This window comes from Rhinatrema bivittatum, chromosome 5 (genome assembly GCF_901001135.1).
Source record: "Rhinatrema bivittatum chromosome 5, aRhiBiv1.1, whole genome shotgun sequence".
NCBI classification, from domain to species: Eukaryota; Metazoa; Chordata; class Amphibia; order Gymnophiona; family Rhinatrematidae; genus Rhinatrema; species Rhinatrema bivittatum.
In genome coordinates, this window is record NC_042619.1 from 143,132,175 (window position 1) to 143,152,147 (window position 19,973).

General features: G+C 46.8%; 1 protein-coding gene across 4 annotated transcripts in view; it reads left to right on the forward strand.

Annotated features, from left to right (window-relative positions):
• The first annotated feature begins 12,119 nt into the window (after positions 1-12,119).
• PCDH17 (protocadherin 17) overlaps positions 12,120-19,973 on the forward strand; it is a 346,826-nt gene continuing 338,972 nt past the window's right edge. For 3 of the 4 annotated variants that reach the window (XM_029602986.1, XM_029602987.1, XM_029602989.1), the window contains exon 1: positions 12,120-14,943. In XM_029602986.1, coding sequence (XP_029458846.1) covers positions 12,460-14,943 — 2,484 coding nt within the window. In that variant the 5' untranslated portion in view covers positions 12,120-12,459. The remainder of the gene's footprint in view (positions 14,944-19,973) is intronic. The other variant, XM_029602988.1, reaches the window with a different exon arrangement.

Here is a 19,973-nt window from a genome sequence, read left to right on the forward strand (position 1 = left end):
CAAAATGTCGACACCCAAAAGCAGCAGTGGGACAGCAGTCTCGACGTAGCATTGACAATGTAGCACAGGCACTGTTTGCTTCTGATTCTGATGAAGAATCATCTTGTGTGGGATTCTCATCAGAAGCGGAAGAAGTAATAGCTGATGAAGCTTTAGGGGGATTAGTTAGTCCTGTTTTAGCCTCCACTTCAGTGCAGCAGGGGAGAGATGAATCTTTTGATGATGATGATGAGGAGGAGCAGTCAGCGCAGACACAGAGTGTGACTGATGCCCTTGGCATTGCTTTTCAGTGTGCACCCACTACTTCAGTTCCAATGCCAGCATCCACCCCCAAGGCTATACAGAAGGGTGGATCACGAAAGACATCTGAGATCTGGAGCCACTTTAAAGTTACGAAGGACCCGCGTTTTGCTCGATGTAATTACTGTGGCAGGACTGTTAGCAGAGGCAAGCAAATGGGACATCTATCTAATTTTGGCATGACGCATCATATGAAGAACATAAGAACATAAGAAAATGCCATACTGGGTCAGACCAAGGGTCCATCAAGCTCAGCATCCTATTTCCAACAGTGGCCAATCCAGGCCATAAGAACCTGGCAAGTACCCAAAAACTAAGTCTATTCCATGTTACCATTGCTAATGGCAGTGACTATTCTCTAAGGGGTAGATCTTTAAAAAATACGCAATCGTGTACTTTTGTTCGCTCACCAGGCACGAACAAAAGTACACTGGATTTTATAAGATACGCGCGTAGCCGCGCTTATCTTATAAAATCCGGGGTTGGCGCGTGCAAGGGGGTGCACATTTGTGCAACCTGCGTGTGCCGAGCCCAGCGGGCGCTGCCTGTTCCCTCCGAGGCTGCTCCGATTTTGGAGCGGCCTTGGAGGGAACTTTCCTTCGCCCTCCCCCCCACCTTCCCCTACCTAACCCCCCCCCCCCCCCCGGCCCTATCTAAACCCCCCTACCTTTGTCGGCAAAGTTACGCCTGCTTTCAGCAGGCGTAACTTTGCGCACGCCGGCCGGCAGCCCCGCTCCGTCCTCCAGTCCCGGGGGCTGGTCCGGAGGCCTCGACCACTCCTCCGGCCCGTTGCCACGCCCCCGGGCCCGCCCCTGAAATGCCACGGCACGCCACCAGACACGCCCCTTTTCGAAAGCCCCGGGACTTACATGCGTCCCGGGGCTCTATGCGCGCCGGTGGCCTATGCAAAATCCGCCCCTAAGTGAACTTAATAGCAGGTAATGGACTTCTCCTCCAAGAACTTATCCAATCCTTTTTTAAACACAGCTATACTAACTGCACTAACCACATCCTCTGGCAACAAATTCCAGAGTTTAATTGTGCGTTGAGTAAAAAAGAACTTTCTCCGATTAGTTTTAAATGTGCCCCATGCTAACTTCATGGAGTGTCCCTAGTCTTTCTATTATCCGAAAGAGTAAATAACCGATTCACATCTACCCGTTCTAGACCTCTCATAATTTTAAACATCTCTATCATATCCCCCCTCAGACGTCTCTTCTCCAAGCTGAAAACTCCTAACCTCTTTAGTCTTTCCTCATAGGGGAGCTGTTCCATTCCCCTTGTCATTTTGGTAGCCCTTCTCTGTACCTTCTCCATCGCAATTATATCTTTTTTGAGATGTGGCGACCAGAATTGCACACAGTATTCAAGGTGCGGTCTTACCATGGAGCAATACAGAGGCATTATGACATTTTCCGTTTTATTCACCATTCCCTTTCTAATAATTCCCAACATTCTGTTTGCTTTTTTGACTGCCGCAGCACACTGAACAGACAATTTAAATGTGCTATCCACTATGACGCCTAAATCTCTTTCTTGGGTTGTAGCACCTAATATGGAACCCAACATTGTGTAATTATAGCATGGGTTATTTTTCCCTATATGCATCACCTTGCACTTATCCACATTAAATTTTATCTGCCATTTGGATGCCCAATTTTCCAGTCTCACAAGGTCTTCCTGCAATTTATCACAATCTGCTTGTGATTTAACTACTCTGAACAATTTTGTATCATCTGCAAATTTGATTATCTCACTCGTATTTCTTTCCAGATCATTTATAAATATATTGAAAAGTAAGGGTCCCAATACAGATCCCTGAGGCACTCCACTGTCCATTCCCTTCCACTGAGAAAATTGTCCATTTAATCCTACTCTCTGTTTCCTGTCTTTTAGCCAGTTTGCAATCCACGAAAGGACATCTCCACCTTTCCCATGACTTTTTACTTTTCCTAGAAGCCTCTCATGAGGAACTTTGTCAAACGCCTTCTGAAAATCCAAGTATACTACATCTACCAGTTCACCTTTATCCACATGTTATTAACTCCTTCAAAAAAGTGAAGCAGATTTGTGAGGCAAGACTTGCCTTGGGTAAAGCCATGCTGACTTTGTTCCATTAAACCATGTCTTTCTATATGTTCTGTGATTTTAATTTTGATGTTTAGAACACTTTCCACTATTTTTCCTGGCACTGAAGTCAGGCTAACCAGTCTGTAGTTTCCCAGATCGCCCCTGGAGCCCTTTTTAAATATTGGGGTTACATTAGCTATCCTCCAGCCTTCAGGTACAATGGATGATTTTAATGATAGGTTACAAATTTTTACTAATAGGTCTGAAATTTCATTTTTTAGTTCCTTCAGAACTCTGGGGTGTATACCATCCGGTCCAGGTGATTTACTACTCTTCAGTTTGTCAATCAGGCCTACCACATCTTCTAGGTTCACCATGATTTGATTCAGTCCATCTGAATCATTACCCATGAAAACCTTCTCCATTACGGGTACCTCTCCAACATCCTCTTCAGTAAACACCGAAGCAAAGAAATCATTTAATCTTTCCACGATGGCCTTATCTTCTCTAAGTGCCCCTTTAACCCCTTGATCATCTAACGGTCCAACTGACTCCCTCACAGGCTTTCTGCTTCGAATAAGAGGCAACACCCAACAACAGTACTGCCATCTGGGGATGGTGGCAGTACCAGTCAGGGGACCCCTTCCAAGCAGCGTAAAGTGGTTGAAAAGGAGCAGAGTCACCCCATGCCTTCAGCCCCTTCTAGCAGTCATGTGGCAGGCCAGCAACCCCTTGACATGTGGCAGAAGTGACAACCCATCATGGAGGAAATGGGGTGGAGTGCGGTAACGTTATTCTAGGGTAGGATCCAGGCCGCCTCAAAAGTTGTTCCAGGAGCATTGGGGAAATGATTGCCCTTGTTGACCAGCCCTTGCAGATAGTCGAGAATGTGGGTTTCAAGCACTTGCTGAAGGTCATACGTCCAAATTACAAAGTCCCCTCCAGAACCACATTTAGCAGAAAGGTCATCCCCAGCCTGTACAAGCAGTGTCACAGTCGCATCCAAACGCTGCTAGCTAAGGCAGAGGGGAGAGTGCATTTCACCTGCGATATCTGGACCGCCATGAATGCCATGAATGCTGCACACTCTTACTTCTCCCTGAAAGCACACTGGTGGGACCTGGCTGAGGCAGGGGCAGGCAGCAGCTCTATTAGTGAACAAGTATCAGGGTGGAGGTGGGCTTTACTGCACACCCATCTTACGGACGAGGCCCATACCGCAGCCAATATTCTAGCATGCATCAGACAGATGCTGGAGGGCTGGCAACTACACCAATGAGACAGGAATCCCCAGGCAGGGTTCTTTGTCACAGACAATGGTGCAAACATGATTAAGGCAATAACTGACGGACGCTTTAAGAACATCCGATGTTTTGCACACACTCTGCACCTGGTAGTGAAGTCAGCTCTGGGGTTGGAGTCCAAAGACCAAGAGAATGAATACCTGCATAGGTTAATACAGAAGTGCAGGAACATAGCAGCGCACTTCCACAGAAGCGTGAATGCGGGGCAGGTTCTCCGACAAAAGCAGACTGATTTGGACATGCCTCACAAGCGTCTCATACAAGACATTGCCACACAGTGGAATTCCACCTTTATGATGCTGCAAAGGTTAGTGGAGCTGCAGACACCCCTTCATGAACTTTGTGGTTCAATGGACATAGGTGTGCAGAATCCCCTAGGGCATCATGATTGGTTAGTCATGAGTCAGCTGGTAAAAATCCTGCAGCCCTTCAAGGATGTCACAGAGGAGATGAGTTCCAGAAGTGCCACCTTGGCTGACATCATCCCTATAGTTAATTTCCTGGATGAACATTTAGAGGCCTTTAAACAGGAAGAGGGAATGTTAGTTGAGATGCTGCATTGTCTGGACATTTTGCAGAAGCAGGTGGAAGAGAGATTAAGGCTTTTAACAGAAGAGAACAAATATATGCTCGCCACAGTCTGTGCTCCCCGTATGAAAGGGAAACTTGGCCTACAGTACAATTGTCTCCTATAGGTGAAGGACTTGCTGTTAGCAAAAGTCCGTGAACAGGAGCGCCATGGGCAGAGACAGATTAGGTGTGAAGAAGAGGAGGAAACAGCGGGCACTTTAGAGAGTTGTGCTAGCCCAAGCAGGAGCAGCACTGTGTCATTGACAGCTAGTACCTCCTCCTCCTCCACTTCAGAAATCCAAGGGCATGTTGCCCATAAAGATTCATCTTTTGTGCTATGGTCTAGAGAGAAAGCAGCTGGCATGAGTGACTCTCAGCCCACCCAAGCAAAGGAGACACCAGCACAGCTGTCAGTGACACAGTATCTCTCAGAGCCCACAGAGAACATGCAGACAAATCCGCTGGCATATTGGGCACACAAGTCCACTGTCTGGCCACACCTAGCGAAAGTTGCTCAGCGATATCTGTCATGTCCACCAACCAGTGTGCCCAGTGAACGAGTCTTTTCAATGACAGGGGATATCATGAGCCCTCACTGCTCAAGGCTGGCACCAGAGTTGATGGAAATGCTAGTGTTTTTGAGAGTAAACCTGCCTTGCTTGGGTTTCCAAATTTTCCCTGAGAATGGCAAGATGAATAAAAGCAATTGAAAGCCTTGCAGCAGCTCCAATTGCCTCCTATGTTCCAGATAATATAAGCACTGCAGCACATGTTCCTGACCTGAAAGGCTGTGCCTGTCCATCCACTGTCCACTGGGTATTAAAAAATAATCTCCAGCTCAGTTCTTGCTTCACAAATGGCAGTCTCTATTGCTCTATAAGCATCCTCTGTTGAATTATCTTTCAGAAATGATAAAGCTGCCATTTTCTTCTGGCAGTGAACCAGTTCAGGAAGAAGTGACAGGTCAAACCACAACATACCTGCACAAAGGAAATCCTCGAATGCTGAGCCTGTCCGTCCAGACCTTATGTCCCTACGTGGGCTTGACTTCTGTCCTCGAATGCTGTGCCTGTCCATTCAGGCCTTATGTCCCTACATGGGCTTGACCTCTGTCCTCGAATGCTGTGCCTGCCTGTTCGTCCAGGCCTTATGTCCCTACGTGGGCTTGACCTCTGTCCTCGAATGCTGTGCCTGTCCATTCAGGCCTTATGTCCCTACATGGGCTTGATCTCTGTCCTTGAATGCTCTCCCTGTCCATCCAGGCCTTATGTCCCTACGTGGGCTTGACCTCTGTCCTCGAATGCTGTGCCTGCCTGTCCGTCCAGGCCCTATGTCCCCACGTGGGCTTGACCTCTGTCCTTGAATGTTGTGCCTGCCTGTCCGTCCAGGCCTTATGTCCCTAAGTGGGCTTGACCTCTGTCCTCGAATGCTGTGCCTGCCTGTCCATCCAGGCCTTATGTCCCTACGAGGGCTTGACCTCAAACAGTGTGCCTGTCCATCCACATTTGGAATACACGAACATAAAAAGCTGACTTAAGATGTTTGGAGCTTGCGTATTTCATATGCTCAATAGTTTTCATGACCTTCATAATATGGGCCATGTTTCCTAAATCTTTCCTAGGTGTCAACATTAATGTTTCTTCTAGTACTATCGAAAATAGGTGGTAGTGGCACTCTAGTTCATCCTCTATGTTCCCATAGTTTACACAGGCACTGCAGGGTACAAAGTCAACATGGGTTGATATTGTAGATTTGGGCGGGAGATGACATCAGCACTTCTTTTGGTCCTAATGGCTGAACCCTCGTTGCAAAGGGAAACCTCAGTCTCTGGCAATTCAAACTAGTAATCCTTCACATCATGGATCCTTAAATAATACAAACAATTTTCTTTAGTTTCAGGGCAGAGAAGAGAACTTCCTCTGTCTTGCTCATGAAGTCATGATATGTTTGCAAATGTTAAATCCTAACAATTTGAACCATTATACACTCTAGGGGCCAAGCCATTCCAGGGAGCCCTTTCCTGCTCAAAGGAAAGGGAACTCTCCCCGGGTGTAGCAGTCTATCTCTTAGCACCTGTTGATCCATGTTCAAAACAAGAAAAGAGCTCCAAGGTACTTAGACTGTGGCAAACACAGTGAGACCATGATCACAGTGAGACCCTGCTCCACGTCGCCATGCTTTGAAGGCGCGAGCTCCACTCTAGGGGCCAACCCATTCCAAGGAAGCCCTTTCCTGCTCAAAGGAAAGGGAACTCTCCCCGGTGTAGCCACTGCCAGCCTGTCTCTTAGCACCTGTTGACCCATGTTGAACCGCTGTTCACATGGCACCCTGCTCCACGTCGCCATGCTTTGAAGGCTCGTGCTCCACGCTAGGGGCCAACCCATTCCAGGGAGCCCTTTCCTGCTCAAAGGAAAGGGAACTCTCCCTGGGTGTAGCCAGCCTGTAACTACCCTCTGACCCATGTTGAACCGCTGTTTACATGGAAACCTCCTCCGCCTCGGCCTTGAAAATTCTCATTTGTATATCTGCTAACTCCACCAGATTTAAAAATACCAGCGAGAGCTCACTAGACACCAATGGAAACACCCCACTCTAGGAGCGAACCCTTTCTAGGAAGCCCTTTCCTGAGCAAAGGAAAGGGAACTCTCCCTGGGTGTAGCCAGCCTGTATCTACCCTACCCTCTGCCACTCTGCCTTGCTGCCATGCACCAGATGACTCACTCAACGCTATGTGGTGTTCTTGCCACTATCATGGTTCCTCAGTGTGTTGGTGCTAGTCTTTCTCCTTCCTATGTTCCCCCTTCACTGTGCTATAGGATGTTTATGCCACTTGTCTTGCCACTTTGCCTGTCGTGCTGCATTCGAGGATTCATGCAACTGTTATTGGTGCTCTCTTTTGAAGCTGTGGTATGTTTTTGACACTCTCGCTGCTGCTTTGCACCTCTATTAAAGCACTCTTGCCACTCCTGGTACCCGTTTGCCCCTTTAAAGTACCTTAGGCTATTCATGCCACTTTGGTGCCACTTTGCCACAGGCTAAGTACCTTGGAGCTCTTTTCTTGTTCTGATGATTGCTCCCCAGAAGTTTCATCAAAATTGATAAGAAAGCCCCAATTCTGCAGCCAAAAATAGGCTGCAAATACTTCCCCCATTGACTTTAATGGGAACCGGAAAACGAAGGAAACATATCAACGGATCAGGGCCGCCATTGAACAAATGCAATGTATTTGGCCCCCGACGAATACGAATACCGAATCGGACGAATCCGTACCTTCTGCACATCCCTAATATTTTGGAACAAGTAGTAAGTAAATCAGGAAACAGTTTTTAAATAAACATGAACAGTTTTTGATTTTTACTCTTTAGTCTATGCATATTTCTTAATCACCGCAAATAGATCACAACGATATTAAGTAAGAGGAACAACTTAAAGCAGTATTTTTTGCTTTTTATTTGAGCCTTTGATGCACGGCAAGATAAAGCTGTTGCACGTCCCGGCTGTGTTGGTGCCGCAACCGGGCCTGCTCACCTCTCGCTGCCCTCCACTAGTGCCGGTTTTGCCACTGCCTCCAGCTCCCGGCGTCCCCAACGCTCACCAACGCCTTCTCCGGCCTCTTCCACGCCACAGGCCTCTCAGCGGAGCTCCCATCGGGGCTCCATGTTTTCGACCTCTTTGGCCTTGCCCCTAGGCATGCATGTGGCCGACGTCCTCTCATTTAAAGGGCCGAAGGTGGGAACCTCAACCCGGACACCTCCCGATGATGTCACACAGTGGGACTATAAATAGCGAGGCCCTGTCCCCAGGACCTTGCCTTGGCAATTGGGTCAACATCTCGGTGTACTAGTTTGCCTGATCCTGCGTTCCAGTGTCTCCTTGTTGCAGCCTCTCCGTGTTCCAGCCTTTCTGTGTTCCAGCCTCTCCGTGTTCCAGTGTCTTCCAGCATCTGTCTTTCTCTGCTCCACGTTCCCTGGTAGTAAGTACCCTTCTGACTGATTCTCGGTACTGACCTCTGCTTGCCTAATTATGACTGACTGCTGCCTGGACCCGACCTTTGACTGCCTACTGACCACATTGACCACTGCCTGGAACCGACCTCTGCCTGCCTGACCACGTTGACTACTCTTGGACTGACCTTGGAACTGACCCTTGCTTTGGCTGACCACTTCTGGACGGATACCCTGGCTTTGACCCTTGCACTTCACTCGGATACTCTCTTCTCATCTTCTGTGACCACCAGCCCCACCTGCTTGGACTTTGCTCACGGCCTTCGTTCCATCAGACCCACAGGTGCTGCCTGTGCCGCCCGGAGTACCTTCCTGAACTGTTACCTCCCTGAGGTCTCCGGAGCCTCCAGCTCAGGTCTGCTCCATACTCTCTGTATCAGCCGTGCACCCTTACTTGTGGTGGGCACACTTCTCCGCTACCTCTCTGGGAGATCCTCTGAGGTCCACCTAAGTCCAGGCAGTCCGGGTACCCAAGGGCTCAACCTGCGGAAACCCTGGACTGTTTATTGGTGAAGCTCCAGCTAGCCTCTGTCTCCTCGTGTGCTCCGCATCCTGGTGGCAGGCACTCTCTGGGTCCGACCAGAGGGCTGTACCAATCCTGCACCATGCCAAGGGTCCACCTCCAGTGCAACAAAAGCCAGCTTCAGGGCTCATCTACATGGCATTGACAGGAGATGAGCACTATTAACTACATTTTATATGAATGCGCTAATCCCTTTATTGCATTGGGTGTTAGCCCTGCGCGTACAAAATACATGTCCAATCATTCATTAAGCTGTGCACTACCTGGGCGCAATTTATTGCATCGGCATGTAAAGCGCTTTTTGAAAAAAACTCCCCAAAATATGTCAATCTGTGCGTTAAAACTGTGAGTTGAAATCCAGCATAGTTTTTTAACGCACAGATTATTGCATCTGCCAGTTAATGAGGGAGGAATAAACAGGAGGAAATGAAATAAAGGGGGTGGGGGGGGGGGGGTCCTGACATCCACTCTCTTTGCTTCCTCCTTTTCTTCAAGGAGGGTGGTTCTGTAAGGGAGGGAGCCTTCTTTCCCCAAAGGTTTTGGTTTAGTTAAAAAGAAAAATAAATAAATAAATAAAAGGAGGAGGAGGAGGAGAGAAAGAAGAATCTTTCCCCTGCTCTTTACAACAGAGCAGGACAGAGAAAAAGCAAACGGAGGGAAGGCTGAATTAATTAGGTGCTGGCTGTTGCCAGATTGCCTGGTTGAGAACGGAGAAAAAAAAGGCAATCCATGTGGGATGTGTAGTGAGGAGAGTAAAATAACGAAACAGGGCAGGGGTAAAAGAAAAGGACCAGCTGAGTTAGGGGTAATGGAACTGAAGTGTGTGTGGTGTGTGTGTGTGTGTGTGTGTGTGTGTGTGTTTTAACCATACAAACTGAAAGGTGAGGTAAGGAGATAAAAGGGGCAGGGGTCTAGGTAAGGGGTCCATTACCAGCTTTGCTTGAGCTAGCGCCCCCTCCCTGCCTCCGATTGTTCCTTACAGGTACAAGTTTTATAGGCGTGCAGAATCTGCCCTGCTTCCTGCTCCTTCTGTGGAGCCCCAGGAGAGCTTGTGCTCTGCAAAATAAAGTTAATAAACATGAGGGAACCTTTGGGCGAGGTCATAATGTTCACCAGTAACCCTTGCTGATGAAGCAGCAGTGATACGGGGCTAGCTCCTCAAGCTGGAAAAAAAAAAGGAGCTGATGTTCAGGCAGAGAAGGAAAACAAAAATATCTTTTTTCTCTGAACTTAAGAGGGTATTTCTTGCATTTGTTTTGTTTGCACGGGGATCACCGTCAACCTCACAGCGATTTCTCCGGCACTTCTGAAAGCAAGAGAGACGCAGTGTGGAAGCGAGACACTGCAGTTTACAAGCAGCCCTCCTCGCACCGTTACAGTCTCAGACCTCGCTGATCTAATCAATGACACCAAGCCTTGGGATTTTGGCACCGCCTCCCAAGCTGGTTCCGAGGCAAGCCATTGGAGGCGAGGGTCGGAGGCAGGTTCTCTCTTGCGGCGCTGATTGGCTGGCACGGGATCAGCATCATGTTTAAGCAGCGGCGTGAGATGAATAGAGTCAGTCTGCTAGAGGCACTGGGAGTGGAGGCTGGATAGTGGCAGGCGCAGAATCGCCGGGGTGATTTTTCAGCTACTTCCCAACTGTTGAATTTTTTTATTTTTATTTTTTTTATTTTTTACCATCCCCATCTTCTTCTACTGCAAGCGGATGCCTTGTAATCGATTTACTTTCTGTGAAATAGGCAGCTATTTCTTTTGTCTGTGTACTTTCTGCTCTCTACTATGACTGAATGGACATCAGAGAGATGAATACAAGCTATAACAGACTGCACAATTAACTATCCCACTGACTCGGACTTGTCGGAATCGGGGAAAAGGCAACCACTTAACTGAAGATTGTGAGGCATGGAGATACCTGTTGCGAATATTTTTGGAATCAATTTGTGATAATTTTTTTTTTTTTGTGGTTGTTATTTTGTCTTTTGCATATAAGATCCCTGGATGTTTCAGACACAGAAAACTGAGAAAAGCAAATTAACAAGCAGGGTTTTTCTGCCTGTGGATAACATTTGTTTCCCTGATCCCTCACACTACGAGGAAAGCAACAGTAAGTGAAACTGGATCTGCGCTTTATTCCCTCTCCCCCCCCCCCCCCTTTCAAATTCTGATTTTTTTTTTTGTTTCTCGGGCAGAAGAGTAGGTCGGAGAGCGTTAGCGAGAAGCTGCAACTAATGCCTGTGCAAAAGGGTGGATCTGATGAATGTAATTTGTTTTTCCACAGTATCTGACTCATTCAATGCTTGAAACGTTAGCATTTTTTGGTGTGTCATTCATCTATTTCTAGCTACTACAACCCCCCTCCCCCCCCCCCGAAATACTAAATAAATAAATAACTATATATACATTTCTCTACATCCACATACGGAGTGTAATTGCCCTCCGTGAGCGCCAATGATTGCTGTTCCTCCTCCCAAGATGCCCACAGAGACTTTTTAGTCTCAGACTGCAAATGCACCAAACGAAACTGATCGGGGGATTTTTTATTAATCCGTTTTCAAATTTGATTTTAATTTGCTTGGACGATCTTCCATACACATTTGCTCCGGGAAGGATTTCTCTGATGAAGAGGACTGGGAGGCAGTGTTATTGGAAGGAGATGCTAAATAGAAAGGCAAGAAGAACACTTGACCGCATCTCCCTATAAATACAGCAATTGTTTTCTCAAGTGGGATATTTTTCTGTTCTTTTTTTATTTAAATTACATGTCCGGACATGGATTGCCTGTTGATTTACTCTCGACTTTGGGAAAGGAGACTGGCATTTAACTGAATACAAGTGTCACTTTTAAGCCGCTGTGGCTACTGGCCTTGCTGTTTAAACCCTAAGTGTGAAATGATCGAACCTGTCTTTGATTCTTATTGACCATCAACACTGTTGGCTTCCTGTTCTTCGGAGGTTTTCCAGTAAATTTACAAAACCAGACCCTTGGCTTTTTTTTTTTTTTTTTTTAAATCATTATTATTGAGGGGGCATTCTCTTTCTGAAAAGGGAGATGGAAAAAAAAATTGCCTGTGCCGTACTGCACGATGCAGTTCGCTGCAAGACAGGCAAGATGAAATCTCTAAATGCAGCAAACACTCCCTGAAAACCAACAACCCTCCAATGCAAAGTAGCACGTTTTGTTGTCCTTCGCAGAGCTTTAGAAAATCTTTGGACTTCTCATGTGGATTATGGACGCCGACAAACAAATAAGCCATTCTGCTGCCAATCCTGTGGTGTGTTTTTTTTTTTTTTTTCCAAGGAGTTCCCCCTCCCCCCTTTTATTTATTTTTTTTCCGTGTGCTTTTTAGGTAATCAATCAGTATAACCTAAAGCTATAAATGTTCTCTGCCCAGTGGAAGCAGATTATTTATCAATAATTATTTTTCAAGAAAACACCTTGCACAGATGAAGGATTTCCACTGCACTGTAGCACAAAACAGCCCAATTTAACCCTGTGAGCCTTCTCTGCTATGGTCCATTTGCTGCCTGTCTATCTGCAGTTGCTGTAAATCAACAGGTTCAGGAACTTGAAAGGAGGGAAAAACCCTCAGAAGACAAAGCCACAGGCAAGAAAGAAGGGAAGGGGGGTTGGAGGGAAGGCGGACACACATCAGCACAGATTGCTGGCTGCACTGCTTGCTCAGGGATGTGCCTATCCGTTTACTTGTTCTTTTTCCTTTGGGCACCCGCCCTGACTTTAAAGAATCTGAATTACTCTGTGCCAGAAGAGCAGGGAGCTGGGGCAGTGATCGGCAATATCAGCAAAGATGCCAAGCTGGGGGTGCCTGAGCGGGGCCGCAAGGCAATCTTCCGGGTGCTGGAGAACTCGGCACCGCACCTGTTGGATGTGGACCCCGAGAGCGGGCTCCTTTATACCAAGCAGCGGCTTGACCGTGAGGCGCTGTGCCGGCGCAGCCCCAAGTGCCAGCTCTCCCTGGAGGTCTTTGCCAATGACAAGGAGATCTGCATGATCAAGGTGGAGGTGCAGGATATAAATGACAATGCGCCTGCCTTCCCCTCTGAACAGCTCGACCTGGACATCTCGGAGAATGCTGCGCCAGGTACCCGCTTCCCGCTGACAGGTGCACATGACCCGGATGCAGGCGAGAATGGGCTGCAGACGTACCGGCTAGCGGGCGACGAACGTGGCCTCTTCGCACTGGAAGTGAAGGCTCGTGGTGATGGCAGCAAGTTCCCCGAGCTGGTTATAGCTGCGCCACTTGACCGCGAGGAGCAGAGCCACCATGCACTGCTGCTGACGGCAGTAGACGGTGGTGAACCGCCACGCTCGGCTGCCCTGCAGCTCAACGTGCGTGTGGCGGATTCCAACGACAACAGTCCTGTCTTTGAGGCGCCTGCCTACACTGTGGAGCTGCCTGAGAATGCACCGCTGGGCCGTGTCGTGATTGACCTGAATGCTACGGATGCTGATGAGGGTGCCAACGGTGAGGTGGTCTATGCACTCAGTGGCTATGCGCCTGACCGTGTACGTGAGCTCTTCGCCGTTGATCCGCAGAGTGGCCTGGTGCAGGTGCGTGGCAACCTGGACTATGAGGAGAGTGCGTTGCTGGAGATCGACGTGCAGGCACGTGACCTGGGGCCCAACCCTGTGCCAGCACACTGTAAGGTCACCGTGCGCCTGTTGGACCGCAACGACAATGCACCAGCTATAGGCTTTGTCTCCGTCCGCCAAGGGGCAATCAGTGAGGCTGCACCACCCGGCACTGTCATCGCCTTGGTGCGGGTTACTGACCGCGATGCAGGCAAGAACGGGCAGCTGCAATGCCGTGTGCTAGGCAGTGTGCCTTTCCGGCTCGAGGAAAACTATGACAATTTCTATACAGTGGTAACGGACCGGCCACTGGACCGTGAGGCTCAGGATGAGTACAATGTCACCATTGTGGCGCGCGATGGTGGCAGTCCCCCACTCAATTCCAGCAAGAGCTTCACAGTACGTGTGCTGGATGAGAATGACAATGCACCACGCTTCAACAAGATCTCCTATGTGCTGCAGGTACCAGAGAACAACATCCCAGGCGAGTATCTTGGCTCTGTGCTGGCCCAGGACCCGGACCTGGGCCAAAATGGCACAGTTTCCTACTCTATCCTGCCCTCGCATGTGGGTGATGTCTCCATCTACACCTATGTCTCTGTCAACCCCACCAATGGTGCCATCTACGCTCTTCGTTCCTTCAACTATGAGCAAACCAAGTCATTTGAGTTCAAGGTGCTGGCCAAAGACTCGGGCTCACCGCACCTGGAAAGCAACGCCACTGTGCGTGTCAATGTACTGGACGTGAACGATAATGCACCTGTCATCGTGCTGCCCACCCTGCAGAATGACACGGCTGAGATCCACGTGCCCCGTAATGCTGGTGTGGGCTATCTGGTGGCCACTGTCCGTGCCGTGGACAATGACTTTGGTGACAGTGGTCGCCTGACCTATGAGATCATGGATGGCAATGAAGAGCGCCTCTTCGACATTGACCCTGTCACGGGTGAGGTGAGGACACTCAACCCCTATTGGGAGGAAATGGCGCCCGTGGTGGAGCTGGTGGTGAAGGTGACTGACCATGGCAAGCCCACGCTCTCGGCTGTGGCCAAGCTCATTGTCAAGGCCTTTACAGGTTCCTTACCCGAGGGGGAGCCAAGGGTGAATGGGGAGCAACACCATTGGGACATGTCCCTGCCCCTGATTGTCACTCTCAGCACCATCTCCATCATTCTTTTGGGGGCCATGATCACCATCGCCATCAAGTGCAAAAGGGAAAACAAAGAGATCAGGACTTACAACTGCAGGATCCCTGAATACAGTCATCCCCAATTAGGGAAAAGTAAAAAGAAAAAGATCAACAAGAATGACATTATGCTGGTCCAAAGTGAAGTGGAGGAGAGGAATGCAATGAACGTCATGAATGTGGTAAGCAGTCCATCTCTTGCCACCTCCCCAATGTATTTTGATTACCAAACCAGGCTTCCCCTGAGCTCTCCAAGGTCTGAAGTGATGTACCTGAAGCCCACCTCCAACAATCTGACTGTTCCCCAAGGGCATGTAGGCTGCCATACCAGTTTCACAGGACCAGTGACTAATTCAACTGAGACTGCTTCTAATCGGATGTCCATCATTCAGGTATGAGATTTTTAGAAAAAACTGGATTTAGCAATGTTCATTAAATTTGGAGTAGTCAGGTAATGTAAGAAAAAGCACTTTAGAGAGCTGTAGATTATACATATATATTCCCCAGAGCTGTAAATTTTTCATATGTCCCCCAGCCCATGTACAATCAACAGCTCTGTCTGTAGGAGCACATCTTCCAAATGATACACACACAGATGTATGTATATATTTTTTTTTCAAAACAGCCTAGCATAGAAGTTATATTACAAGCAGTCTAGAAGAAATTTTGAATAATTTGGTGTGTGTATATTTATATATAATACATATATACATTTTTTTATATTATAAATACACACATCTTACATATTCATGCTATAACTAATCTTGCAAATGAAATAAAATTAATTTTATTTCTTGCTGTGAAATAAAATAAATGAGGAGACTTTGTGGACCACCACCTGTTACAAATCCAGCCATAGAGCAGTCAGATCTTAAGATTTGACTGCACCTTATAACCTGCTTACTCTAATGCTCATCAAAGCAGATTTAGTACACACCAGCAAGATAACACTTAATTTCACATGCAAATTGATGGTTAAACATCCCAGATGACATACGGCAAATTTAGACCTCTCTGATGCAGGGTTTTACAGTACAGAATGAATACAGGCACTTGATAGGGGCTACAGGATGTCATATGTCAGATTTGCTTTGTCCTACATTTCTACTAATCTCCTTTATTCAGTCACCAGAGAGAACTGCCTATATCAGACATGACAAGACTCACTTTTTGTCCCCAGCTAAAGGAAATAATCTGTATTCTAGACACACTGTGCTCAGACATTTGCAATATGTTTAAGACTTCCTAAAATGCAGTAGTGTGCATGACACATTTGCTATTGGAAGCGGTTCATATTGTATCGGAGTGTGAATTATAGCAAGGTGACCACTAGCAGTTAGCAAGTGACAAAAGCAGGATTTCAGTCATTGATCCATCACCCTGCATAGCTGTATATTTTAATAACTGCAGAAAAAAAGCCCTCCATACAAGGTCACTGGGAAATCGTCAACCCATCCTTCTGAGTTATTCCACAGTTTCATATTATGTTTTATAATGAATTGATGTTGCAGCCTCTTGGGGGAACAAGAGGATGCAAAAAATAAGTTTTGAAATGGTCGATAATGATGATGGCACTTCACAAAGAATATTAGCTGAAGGCAAAGGATAAGGTAATTTAATGTAGGAACCTTGTTTTTATACATTAAAAACCAAATTTGCTAACCTTCCCCCCTCTAGACACAGAATGGCTGAAGAGTCTTAGTGATTCAGGCCCTAAATGTCTCTTTTTTTTATGGACTTGTTTCAGTCATTTTAAAATCTTTATTGCGAAATGGCATCATCACGAATGGAAATTAACCTTCTTTTTGGCGTAAAATGTGTGTGCTCTGTAACTGAAAAACAGAGGAGGCAAATTGTAGTTTCTCTCTGCTTAGAAATGACTATAAGAAGCACATGTATTGGTGCTAAAAGTGATCTTCAGTTGTAGTGTTAAAACACATCTATTTTGGTAAAGAAAGCTCAGATCATACAGTTTGTCTGTCACTTGTTTCCTGAGATGCCCTGTATGCCGTTGAGAGGAACTTCCTTATTTCAAAAAGGTGAATTATGCTTTCTGTAAAACGTCTCCACTAATGTTGACTCTAATCTATAGCAGCCTTTCTTATTTGTCTGTCTCCACGCATGTAGATCTTTATTTCCTAAACATGTATTTTATTAATTTATTTGAGTGTTTTATATACCGTCATTCCATACGAGAATCACATCTGATCAGAAACACCCGCTGTCTTTTTCTTTGACTTTCAGAGGTTACCACTTACTTGACAGGAACATTTTTAATTTGAATGCAACAGGTTTTGTCGGGTATATTTTTTTGTTTTTTAGCAGACTGTAAAATACTGTACTGCCAGCTTTTGCCTTTTTTGCTTATACCCACAGTACATGAAGTAATAAAACAGCCCACATTTTGCTTATAACCTCAAATGAGAACTATAAAGGGCAAATCACTGCATAATTCTATTTATGGTAAATTTTTTGCTTATCAGTGGGTTTTCCTTTGTGTTTAGATAGCCATGAAATCACAGTTTAAAATATACTTGTCTACAGAAGAAAATATTATTATTTATACATTAGGGGCTAGATTTTAAACTCGGGGGGGGGGGGATAAAAATGGGATGGAAAAATCCCTGCCAGGCAATTTGCATGTAGAAGTTTGAAGTACTGCTTTTTTTTTTTTTTTTGTCTCAAGATTTTCTTTACTGCAATTTTTTTTTTCTTAAAAAAACATTGCATTAGAATGTACTTCTGCATAAGGCTCTGTGGGACTCTTCCCCTTCCACACCCACCATTTTCTAAATTTTTTGTACATTTAGGGAAAAGTCCCACAGAATGTACTTTCAAGATCCTCTGTAAAACGATCTTCACTGTAGAATTTGAGCTCCCCTTAAAGTTGTGGGAGGTTAGGGACCTGATTACTCATGGTGTGTTTCCATATAGGCAGAACGGGGGAAAAATGAAGCCTTAGTGATTTGACGCTCATGTATTTTTTTTTTTTTTTTAGGAAATGAAGCACTATTTCAAAAACAGAGCAAGCAAAGCAAGTTGCAGTCCTTCTGCACCCTTTTCCTATTTTTCTTTTATTTGTTCCTGAAGAATGTTTTGTTTATGGGCATTTTATTTTTGCATGTAGAAAGATGTGGTGCCGGACTCCTCTGCGGATGCCGCCGTTAACCTGGCGCCGCGTCCTGGAGCTTTAGTGAGGGAAGCACCAGCCGTGCACATACCTGCTTGGGGCTGGGTCCCAGGCTGCCTCTGAACCTTAGAGTTGGGGGTGATGGTGTCGCTGTGTGGGCCGCATCGACGTGGGCTTGGGGGCACATGAAGGCCTCGATCCAGCGGGGAGGCTCAAAGGCAGTCGGGGAGGATCGGGGCGGTTCTGGGGGCAACCCCATTGGGAATTTGGACACTTGGGGTGTGGTTCTTGTTCCGTTGGGGGGGAAGGCGCGCCCAGAGCCTCGATTCAGCTTCCCCGTGCTGTAGCTGCTGCTTCATCCCTCCCTCCCTCCCACCCATTTACCACATAGGCAGTTAGTCAGCATTTCATATTAACTAGTTTTGATGTTGATCATGTAATTACCTCTAGTTTCAGCTGGGGGTGGGGGCATCCGAGCAGGGAGGGTGGGGGGGTTTCCCTATTGGAGTCGGTGCACAGTATGACTGGTACGTGATACCTGTTCCGCTAGGGACTGTCTGCCATCAGGGCCAGACGGCCCCAGGTTGCAGCAAGACCAGATATCCCTCCCAAGTGGGCAGTCACCTTGCTTGTCTGTGGTGGGTTGACCGGTTGCCCCCATGAGGCGCGAGCCCCTTGCACATGGACAGGGCTTTGCTTGGCATTGGCGAGCCCCGGAGTCCACAGTCGAGGCACTGCCTGCCTGAGATCAACTGATTAGTACTCACTGTTATGGCTCGGGTTCCTAGGCTTTCCTTGTACTGTAATTTGGGCAGTAAAGCCGCAGCCTGTTTTTCACCAGCTCCTGGTTGGATTCAGTTGTCGACTACGGTCTTGCTGTCGTGTTCAGGTGGTAGCGTGCACGTGCCCGTCAGCCCACGCCTTGCAACGGATTGTTGTGGCTGCCCAGGTTATGTAACATTTCTGTCACAGATGACTGAAGTATTCATAAATAGTGATCCCAGGAGTTAGTTTAGAAATTAAAACAGAAAAACACTTGAATTTTATACACTTGCAACACACTATGTTTACATTTGTATTTGTATAATAAAATTCAAGTAAAGGTCAGCGTGAAACATTAGACTTTGTGAATACAAGCACTTACATAGTTCAGCTCTGTGAACTCAGAAAGGGAGAAAATATGAAACACTCCTCTCTGGTGTTTGTAGAATTACGACCCAACAATAAATGAATTATTGACCCTTAAAGTTGCTAAGTTATTTACCTAGTGGCAAGTAGTCAGTGTCATAAAATCAATGTCTTTATTTGTATGTGTTTGTGTGCGTGTGGTGGTTTTTTTTTTTTGTTTTTTTTTTTTTGTTTTTTTTTTTTTTCAGGGCAGTATCAGAAAAAGAAATACTGGCAAATATTTTCTGAGAAAACAGCAAGTGTAAATCTGGGCTCCCAGCTTTGTAGTTCTGCTACCACAGACTCATCATACCCTCTTTCTCCTCCCCCTCCAGTGCTACAGCCGCCTGGGCCCCTCCCCTCCCCTTCTCTCCTGTCCCGCTCTCAGCCTTGCTTGCCCAACCTGGCTTTTGTTGATTCTGCTAGCAGGACTCATTGGGACAGATGTCTTCCTCCCTCCTTTCTTTCTCTGTTACTGCAGCCTCCCTGGCCTGCACTTGGCCCTCGGGAGTGTTCAAATTATGTCCTCGTTGCTGCTGGCCCAGATGCTTTGCATGTCGTTTTCATACTGGCCAGTCTTAAAACAGCCAAGGCACACCAGATCTTTTTTGCTTCCTTTCTATAGTGTGTACACTTCTTCATTTTTTTCACTTGTAGTTTGTTCTTAGTAAATGTGAGTTTTCTGCATTTCAGTAAGCTGTCTAGGATGGTGATTTTTAAACTTTTTCTGGTTAAGGAACTGCTTGGGGGACAGGGAGGAGCATCACCCTCTCCTCCTAACTTTTGACGGTTGGCTCTCCTCCAATCCATAATAATCCTTCCTCACTCCATGCAGCTTGATCTCCAAGAATTGTCTTTCCCTGATCCATAGTAGTCCTTTCTCCTTGAGCCCTGATCATGCCCTCTCCAACTGTTCGCTCTCCTTCCTCATTGCATCCCTCCTTTTCTCATTCCTACGCCTGTATTCTCTTTCCTTTCCTTCCCTCCTTGTCCCCTCATGGTTTTTTTTTTCCCCCCTACTTTTTCTCCTCTCTACTCATCTTTTACTGATCCTCAATCACTTTCTTGGGGCTGCTCGGGCGGTCGTGATTGACTTGCTCTTCTTCTCTGTCTTGCTGGAGTAGG